The following is a 10,665-nucleotide window of genomic DNA, read 5'->3' on the forward strand; positions in this document are numbered from 1 at the left end:
GCTGCACAGAATGGGTCAATCTGCTGCACCCCACAACCTCGGAGTCACTTCACCCTCATCACTCTAATTTTTTATAATAGTCGTTCCATTGAGGTTGCACTTACTGGAAGGAGTCCTGCTGCCCCCCCTGAAGTGACAGTTAATTCCTACGAGGCCATTACTACTGCCCCGAAAAGTATCTGCTTCTTCTTCCAAAGGGAAGTCATTACACCACTAATAAATGTGGCTGATAAATGAAGGACTGCTTTCAAGTTACTGCTTCACCTATTGCTGCTGGTCAAGAGAAGTCCCTTCTTGCACCCCAGAGGTGTCTCTTTCTTCCAAGGTGTATGTGCTGCAACCCAGAGGTGGCTGTTGCTGCCAAGTATTCAATACTTCACCCCAAAAGCACCTGCTGTTCATGTGGCCCCTACAACCCAAAAGCTTCCAAGGAGTCCTGCACCCTAGAAGTGTTTGCAGCTTTTAAGGAGGAGTCTCTTCTGCACCCCAAAAGTCTCTGCTGCTCCCTAAGAGTCATTGGCTGATTCTTTCCCAGGCCTTACACCTTCCAGTATAAGCTCTGGGGACTCTGACCGAGGTGTCTCCAGATTGCTGGCATCTGTGTCGCTGTCGCTGCCTTTCTTTCCCCCTCCTACTGCGTTGTGCGTCTTGATGTGTTTGCTTAGGTGGTCGCTGCGCATGAAGCGCTTGTTGCATACAGGGCAGGCGAATCTCTTCTCCCCAGTGTGGGTTCGGAGGTGTCTCTGCAACTCATCACTGCGAGTGAACCTCTTGCCGCAGAAGAGCCAGTTGCAGACAAAGGGTCGTTCACCAGTGTGCCAGCGCAGGTGAGCCTTAAGGTGTGATGTTTTGCCATAGACTTTGCCACAGCCAGGAATATGGCAGCTGTGCAGCCCCTTTCTTCTAAGGCTGGCACCTGCAGGCCCCAGGCGCTCTGCTTCCTGGCAGTTGGGGCAATCACAGGTGGCTCTCCCAGAGTATCTGCGTGCAGAGCGCCCTGTCGCGCCATTTGCTACTCCAGAGGCCCCAGTGAGCATTGATGTGCCAGAGTCTGGATAAGAGGGAAGGACTGGTTTGAAGCCCTCCTGGGTAAGCAGGTGCTGCCCCGTGGAGAGAAGGTGGGAGGCGGCGCTGGAGCCCAGCCCTGTGGAGCTGAAAGCCGAGTGTGTCAAAGTACTGAAGTCCGGGCTGTACCCACTGAGCTGGGTATGATGTCCACCTGTGTGTAGGGCCCCCTGAAGAGCAGCTGCTGCAGCCGGAGGGTTCTGCACCTCTAACCAGGTGCTGGGGCTGGCAGCGTGTACATCCCACCAGGCTGATGCCCCATTTGCCACCTCTGAGTGGAAGCCAGACTTATACCAGGACTCATAGGGATGTGCCATGCCTACCCTTGGGTACAACCCGTCTGCTGCCCCATGTACCTTGGAGATGAAGGCAGATTGTCCTGCAGCGTCCTGGGGGGAAACCCCGGAGGAGTTGGAGAAGAGGCCGCTGTAGTCGCTGCTGAAAGCTGAAGAGGTCGGGGATGTAGAGGCCAAACAGAAGGCGCTGTTGGCGGTGGTACTTCCTCCTGTCAGGGCACCGGATGCCCGGCTTGTGGCCACTGCGAAGCCCCCAAGGCTGGATCCCAGGCTGCAGCTGGAGGAGGAACGTTTCCAGGGGTGAAAACCTCCTTTAGCAAAAGCACTGGACTCGGGGAGGCTGCTAAGGGGACTGGTGTTCCCGATCTTGTTGCAAGTAGCAGCCAGCATGGCCAAGGGAGTAGTGCCAAATCTGGGTTCTTCCTGGAGGGGGGACACAAAACACCACAAAGTCAATTCATGTTTCATCCGAATATAGGTACGGCAGCCTGGTCATAAACCTGGGGGCCCAGAAACCTAGAGCCACCTTCACCACACTGTGACACCCACTACTTATGGAACCGGCAGCATTCTCAACAATAATCAATGAGCCCCTATATCACTAGTACTAAAATATCCCTTTAATATATAAATTAATGCATGGATTAGAACTTTATTTTAGTGTAACATTTTAATTTACACCGCCCTTAACTTACTGTTTGAAAAACATTGAGGGTTTAGCAGATTTCTTGTATATTAAAAATACAGTATATAAAATCGAGATACAGAGTAACATTTAAAATACAAAATGTCACATCATAGTACGACACATAAGAAAAACATCTAATCTACCAGAAATTAGAAAATATGCAATTGTATTCCTTACAGATAATTTGGACAATTGAATATTAAGTTTACAAAACATGTCAATGTGTTTCATCATTCTTATAATTGTTTACATTATGACTGGAAACTGGACAGTTAAAATCAAGCGTATAGATCTTTATCATACAGATGTAGCAGAGCTGGATTGGCTATTTATTTGTTTCTTTTGCTTACAGTGATAGCAAACTGACTTGTCCTCTAGAAAACTGTGAATAACAACACAACCTGATAGAACAGCCGTTTGTATCAGATAACAAACTCATCTCTGCTACGTTTTCAAATATTTGCAAGTTCTAACCTATGGAGTTAGTAGTAACATACGCATTATTGCCAAGGGATGTAAGATAATAGAAAGCAGACATGGTTCCAGGTCTTCTGGAGGTTGCTACTGATGAAGGGGGGCACACTTATTCATTGCTGGTCCTTAGGGTTGTAATTCCAGCGGCTTTGGGATGCTGCAGAGTGGAATAACACTTAAATGCTGCGACTGCTTGTATTCATGGAGGTAATGGTTTGGGGGATTAGGACAAATAGGATTGTTCAGGCTGCATTGTTAGCAACTGATAAATAGGAGAAATTTTGAATTGCGGATGAGAGTAAAAGGGGACACACGAACTGGTGGGCATATATGGTTGATAAATCACAGTTTATTCTATGGGGAATATAAACTTTAACTATAACTTTTTAGCAAATGTTACAAATCAGAAGAGAATGAATAATCATTACTTACCCCAAGTATAGACGTAGCCATAGCCCGTCCCAGCCGTAGAGGAGTGATAAGTGCCCGGGGGTAGATGCTGCCAGCTCTGTGCCACCTTCTCCCTACACAAGTTGCACTGAGTGAGGAGGACTAGACTCAGGGTAAGTGCTGGCAGCAGCCTGCTTTGAAGTACCACTAGCTGCAGATGCCGTCCAATCGGATTGCATGGGACGTCGACAGGGAGCTGCGTCGTGGCCAATGAGAGGAGAAGATTTGCAAAAAATCTGAGTTCTCACAAGCCGTGCCATTCAAAGCAGAGGGGAGGAATTGGAGGCTCCGTGTGCTCTGGATGCCTACAAGACAAAATATATTTAACCCCTTCAGGTTCTGTTCAGTCCCCTCTGCTCCCTAAGGGGTTAACAAGTCCCTTACAATTTTTTTTTTAAGATTGTTGTACCTAAAACTGAGAATTCCACCGTATTTAGATTGTACATCTGCCATGAGATAGTGATACAGACAGAATAGCAGGGTCTGTTTAATTATACCGCCATTTAATGGCATTTATTTTCCGCCACCTTTTGGACATTAGCAAAATTTGGGGAGGGGGCAACTTCAAGTCCTACTAATATAAAACATCTCGCATCTAGCAAGGATGCTTGGACTTTAATTCCCTTTATTTTTTCCAGAAGTGATTTGCACAGAAATTATGCTTATACCCAATTCCCCTTCTCTCTAGTATACATCACTTGATTCAATCATTGATTCATTATAAATACAGCCCCACCCTGGTCGGTACAAGTCATTATTATATGATTTTATTGACTGATTATTACACATTCAGATAGCTGTGGAGTCTGAACACAAGGAGAGACCTGGGTCCTGGTGGCTTTGATGCAGAATTTTGTCATCTGTGATCATCTGCATGGAAGAGGAATATGCTGCAGCCCAGACACATAGGAGAGGTGAGTGATCTAACAGGTGAATGTGTACATATTTAATGCCAAGTGCTAATAGAGGTGTCAGTAAGGCGTTCCTGGACATCCCATGGAGCAGCTCAAGCCTTCATTATTCCCCCCTTTAACTGAACTGCAATGGTTTAATATGTTGCATCAAAACCAAGTGCATCCCCATTGTATCCCTTATAAATGATGTCAGTCACTTGATAGCATTCCTGGCGTTTTGTGTAGTTAGAAATTTTAGTCTAATTATCTATCTATCTATCTAATATCTATCTCTCCTATATCTTCTATCTCATATCTATCTATCTTCTTATCTATCTATCTCATATCTATCTATCTATCTATCTATCTATCTAATATCTATCTATCTATTATCTATCTCATATCTATCTATTATCTATCTCATATCTATCATCTGTATCTATCTTCTATCTATGTATCTATCTCATATCTCTCTCTCTCTCATATTTATCTCATATCTATCTATCTATTATATATCGCATATCTATCTATCTATCTCATATCTATCTATCCATCTAGTTCCCGAGTGTATTGTCTCACATGTACTATTTATTGTATTACAGGACATACACAATATATTCATTATACAAAGCTCCAAATAACAAAGACCTGGAATTTAAAGAATCACTTTTTCCTAACAAAACAAGAAAAAAAAAAAGTTAAAAGCAATTTCCCGGAGAACAGCTTTCCACATTATTCAAACCGGTCAAATAACACTCCTATTATAGAGGCTGAATGCTAGCAGTCAGCCCAGTGTAATTGGTGCAGACTCTGAGCCTTAAACCTCCACTTCTTTATCAAGAGGTGAATATGGAACGATTTCTCACCAGCCTAGACGCAGAGCACGCAAATTGCCTCCTTTTTCTGCAATCAGGCCAATTTAACTGCGTTGTAATTAGCACTATTAAACGGCCACTCTGCATAAACAAATTTTTAACTGGAGGAGGGAAAAAAACCTTTGCTGAGGCCACAAGATTTATTTTTATTAAATATTTTTTATTTACATCTGATTATTAGAATCTTTATTACTACAAATTAATTATTGACTGTTATTATCACTATTATAAATCCAATAATTTATATTATTACTACTAATATTAATGATATTTTTTGATAAATAGTGATATAAATATTTTAAGCGATTCTATATATCATGATTAATATTATTTTTAAGATTCATTTTTACTATTAATTATAACTGTTTAGCACCACTAAAGAATATTTTGCAATATTATTATTTATATTATGTGTTAGTACTTCTGTTATTATTACTAGGACTAATAATAATATTATATTTTACTATTAGTAACATTACGACTATCATTACTGCTACGAATACAATAGTCCATGAGTTATTATTAGCAATACTAATAATAACATAAGTATTATGGCTATTATGACTTGTTATAGTTACTACTACCGCTAAACTATAATAATCATTATTATTAATTATTAGCAATGTTATGTTATAAATAAATATACTCTTACTATCATTGAATAATATTAATAATTATTATTATTGGTAGCAATAGTATTGGGATTACTATTATTACCAGGACTAATAATAATCACATTTATGATAACTCATACGTTATATTTTACCGTAACCAATTCTCAAATGTAAAATGCAATCTTGCATAGAGGAGCCTAAACGACTCCATTGTACGTAGCTAAAGATGCAATGTTATCGCTGTAATATCACTATTATAAGGGAGTATATAGAGGACTATAGTGGTATGGTGTCCCTGGCTGTGCTCTAGCCATATGCAAGGTGCCTGATGTGTTTAATCAATAAACAGGTCCGGTAGGAAGATATGTAAAATATCTCCAATTACAGACAACACAGTGAATAGAGTGAGAGGAAAAGTGCGAAAAATAATAGCATCCTGCCATTTGTCAGCAGCAGGGCATCTCCCACCAGTATATGTTATAATTACACTTTCATTTACATTTTATATAATCGACTTGTTATTATCAAATCAAGTGATGCTGATAAAATAACACCTTAGTGTGGAGGAGACTCAGCCCATGTGATTCCCTCATTTGGGGAATGTCTGCGTTTAGTAGATGCAGGAAAGTTTGTGTTATTAATACGAGATATGAAGGGAAGTAGTGGAGACATTGTATCTGTCATACAGGACATCGATCACCGCCGATGAGCTGATATCATTCATGTCCAGTATCCTTCTACTCCACATTAATAACTGGCCGGTAACTGTTATATATGATCCATAGATTTAGCTTGAGTTAAATGTGTTATGTATCTATCATTTTGTTGCAGCTGAACTTCAAACGTATAAAGCGAAGAAGCGATAGAAACTTTCTTCACCCATATATGTATTTATACACAGGTCGAACCATATACACAGGTAGCATGTATACATCTTTCTATACTGAGCAGACAAATATATGGGTGTCTCTGTCAAGTAGATAGATAGATAAATAATAGTGATAGATAGATAGATAGATAGATAGATAGATAGATAGATCATAGATGGATAGATAGATAGATCATAGATAGATAAATAATAGATAGATAGATAGATATTGATAGATAGATAGATAAATAATAGTGATAGATAGATAGATAGATAGATAGAAAGAGATAGATAGATAAATAATAGTGATTGATAGATAGATAGATAGATAGATAATGAGATAGATAGATAATGAGATAGATAACTAGATTGATAAATACATAAGTAGAATATATATAAGGACATATGTATATAGTACGTATATGATATATTTCTTATTTTCCCTGGGCGGTATTTCACAGATCAGATACAGTCTGTAACAGGTATTAGCGCTCCTGAACAATGCTTTATAGAGTAAGTTACTAGCGATGATTGAAACCCATTGATTGCTTGGCACGCCCAGACCCCTTCCTCATTTCTGGGGAGGCTGCGGTTGATGGACATGTATTTGACCTAAGAGGGCAGAAGCAATACCCCCCCTGGCCCTTGATCAGTGAGCTGAACACTGAACCCTAAGCCTGTAGTCACATATGTGTCCCTGATTCATTTCCTCAGCTTTTCTGTGTAAGACATTGAAAAGCAAATGAGGATCCCAGCGAGAGAGTGACATTCCACACAAGTCACTGTGTCCATTGCTGGGACGATCACTCATGTCACCCTGCAAATATGCCTCCTCTTCTCCACACGCGTTCTTCTGATTGTGGTTACATTGTTGCTTGTGTCTTTTTAAAATCGTATAAGACGGCATAATATTGTCACCCATGCCAGATGACAATTTGACGACAGACAAGGTGATGGTATGGTGTCCTGTGTTTGTATTAAATTAAGGTACATTCACACGATGGACATTTTTTTAACGCCCATTTTGTCATTCAAATGTAGCCTTATAGTAAAAAAATAAAAATTACTGCAAGGAGTGTAATAATAGCAACAATAAAAAAAATTAGAATAAAAATAAAATCTAAATAGTATAAGATATAATAACAACACGACAGAATCATAATACAAATAGCAGAACATGCTATATTAATATTTTATAGTAATCATTCTAGTATAAACCCAATTCTAGATAAAACACATAAAAATTAGCCTAAAGTTCCACATCTTTAACCCAGAGTTCACTTTATTAAATCTGCATTTTCATTCCCCATTCTCACCCCCTTGTTCTATCCTTTTCAAGCCAAAGAGCAGTTCAAGGTTGGTTTTCGGTTAAGTAAAAGCAAAACAAAACTGAAATTATGTAAAAAGTTATGTTTTCTGTCTACATCAATGGCTGATGTTCAAGGGTAGGGGAAAGAGCTTTGCAAACAGTCCCTAGAACTACATTTCCCGGCATTCCCTGCTGCCAAAACCTCCAACCCTCACTGCTACTAGCTCTTCCACCCTCTGCGACAAAGGGGGGTGCAGGAAAAATCATTTGCATTGATACACTTGGGATGTACGGTCATAACCCAGAAGGAGTGAGGCTCAGGGAATAAGACAAACCCATTGTACGACATGGAGTTTGACATATCGTCTTAGAAGGGAGGGGACAAACTTTTTGTACTGGATAGAGGTCAAGACCACACATCTAGGTAACACGAGAAATTGACTACACAGATAGATCTGAGAAGGATAGCTAGATAAATAGAATGAGATAGATAGATAGATAAAGCAAAAATCTGGCAGCACTACGTCCAACGTAAACAAAAAAGGGGGCACACCCAAAGGGACTAGACTATTGCCCAATACACAAAGTAGCAAAAAGGCAGCACTCCAAAATCAGTAAAAAATGAAGAAAATGCTTTTATTCACCCATGTGGATACGCAACGTTTCAAGAAAAGCTCTAGTGTTGAGCCGAAACGCCGCGTATCCACATGGGTGAATAAAAGCATTTTCTTAATTTTTTACTGATTTTGGAGTGCTGCCTTTTTGCTTCTTTAGATAGATAGATAAATAGACAAATGGACAAATTTGTTGGTACCCTTCTATCAAAGAATGCATGAGGAGTGGGCCAAAATACCTGTGGACAGGTGCATAAGTCTCATTGAGAGTTACAGAACCAACATTTAAAAACAAAGTCTGATTTTCATTAGTTGATATTCAGTAAATTTCTATTTATTATTATTTATTTTATGCACTTATATAACGAGACTATATTCCTCAGCGCTTTACAGACTTTAGCATCACTCTGTCCTCAATGGGGCTCACAATCTAAGTTCCCTATCAGTACGTCTTTTGAATGTATTATTACTTTTATCAGTTTCAAGTTATTTCAGTGACTCTTGTGGATTTTTCTTTCTTTAACGCGAGGGTACCGACAATTTTGTCCATGTGTGTAGATAGACACCCAATGGCCTTCCAGAGGGGTTGTCTTCTCAATTAAGATGGTCAATAGTGAAGTAAAAATCTGTCACAGAAATGATGGTCTGGATAAAAAGGTGGTTTCCTCAATAATAGTGAAAATTAATATGGTCAAGCTTTGGAAAATTTGAAAGAACTTAACCTGAGTACATCCAGATGAAGCTTTAAGAGCCTCCTTTCCCCCTGAAATCCTTTGCAGCCTGAAGTACTAAGACCAACACTGGATGCCTCTGATTAGGTAAGGATTTCTGGGTTAAGAAAGAAAGAAACACCTTGTGTGAAATCTCTCCCCAGAGATGCATAGGATTGGCCTGAATGGGGTCTCCAGACAGAGAAAAGAGATAGGTGGGGAAAGGGTGAAATCTTGCTGTGTACCACTGGTGATGGAGAAGGATGAGGAGAAATGGTCATAGAGGTCCATGTGAACATTTTGGTGCCTAATCCAGTGTATGAGACAGATTCATACATAAAATCCAGGTTGACCCTATCAAAGGCTTTTTCAGCATTACTTGATAGTAGGCACATGGGAAATACTATGGAAAATACATGGTATATCAGGTTGATGGCCCTGAGCTTAAACCCTCTATTGGTCCTTGTGTATAATGTGTTGAAAAAAATGTCTGGCAGAGCGTCTTGGAGAATAACTTGAGGTCAACATTCAGTAAGGATATCGACCTGTAATTCTGTCACTGAGAGGTGTCCTTACACTCTTTTGGTATAACCGTAATGTCGACTATCAAAGTTTCCTGAGGAGTCAAGCACCCATCTGAAAATGTTTTATAAGCAAGCCATCAGGTCCCAGCACTTTACCTGTCTGCGACTCCTTATACAGGGCCTGTCACCTCTCCTGGACATATCTGCTTTAGGAACCACCTGCATTTCCAATGTAATAATAACTCTGGAACATCTATTCTTATGACTCCATGTTGTGCCATTATTCCTTGTAGAAGTTATGAATTAATTACTACCAGTTTTCAATAAAAGTACAGATGGGTGCTACTATTTAGGGGTTCATCCCTTCACAGTTTGACACTATCCAATCAGAGCTGCCAGTGTCATACTGTGTAGGGACACCCCCCCCCCCCCCAGATCCTACACTTTAGATTACACACTGCACTACACCAACATCCGTGAGAGGGAATGTGGAATTGGGAAAAAGTAATAAGAGGAGTCACAGGCCTGAATTTTTAGGACAGACACACCAATGGGAGAGAGGGTAGAAGAGAGATATCAGTCCTTTTCTGCTTCAACATCCGGACAGTCCATGATGGAATAGTTTCTGGATTTCTAATTTCCTGGTCGGGCATCATCTCCTAATTCAAGACCAGGCATCTCTGAGCCAGCCATAAAGCATCCTTAAAGGGGTTAAAAAGCCCATGGCAGGTTCATATTTACCTGGTCCCCGCCATTGGGTTCTGGCTCCATTTCTCTGGGCCGCTGGAATCCAGTGGAGGGGACAAGGTAAGTATGAACCCCACGTTGGGTTGGCCAGTCTCTGAGATCTTTTTAAGTCTTGGAAAACCCCCTTTAAACAGTTCACATGGTGCCAGACCTAATTTTTTTTTATCCAGCCAGCCAAGTAGCACCCTGCTGTATACAGGTCAGTGATAAGAAAAGTAGCTGTTTACAGGTGGGTGTCTGGGCTTTGGCTGGTATAATATAATTTGCATACATTTTCCCATGGAGCATTACCTGAAACAAGAGATATGTACATATACTGCTGAGTCTCTTCAATGAGAAACAGTCCCCCATCTGAGGTACTATTATATATAGCGCTATACTGTAGAAAATTGCACAGTGAAAATCATATATTATATACAGATGTAACAGTCCTATATTGGTAATTTAAATGTTTCATTTTGGTATATTGATAGCAAGCTGACTTGCAGTCCTTCAGAAAACCTCAGACAACACATTGTGATATAGCAACTGGCTGGAT

General features: G+C 40.3%; 1 protein-coding gene across 1 annotated transcript; it reads right to left on the reverse strand.

The window, feature by feature from the left end:
* Window positions 1-309: 309 nt before the first annotated feature.
* SP9 (Sp9 transcription factor) lies at window positions 310-2,976 on the reverse strand. The gene is made up of 2 exons (XM_044304848.1): window positions 2,956-2,976; window positions 310-1,784 (listed from the first exon to the last, which is right to left on the reverse strand). Exons 1-2 carry the CDS (start codon window positions 2,974-2,976, stop codon window positions 507-509), a joined length of 1,299 nt encoding a protein of 432 aa, XP_044160783.1. The 3' UTR covers window positions 310-506.
* Window positions 2,977-10,665: the final 7,689 nt, after the last annotated feature.

This window comes from Bufo gargarizans, chromosome 8 (assembly GCF_014858855.1).
Source record: "Bufo gargarizans isolate SCDJY-AF-19 chromosome 8, ASM1485885v1, whole genome shotgun sequence".
Taxonomy (NCBI): domain Eukaryota; kingdom Metazoa; phylum Chordata; class Amphibia; order Anura; family Bufonidae; genus Bufo; species Bufo gargarizans.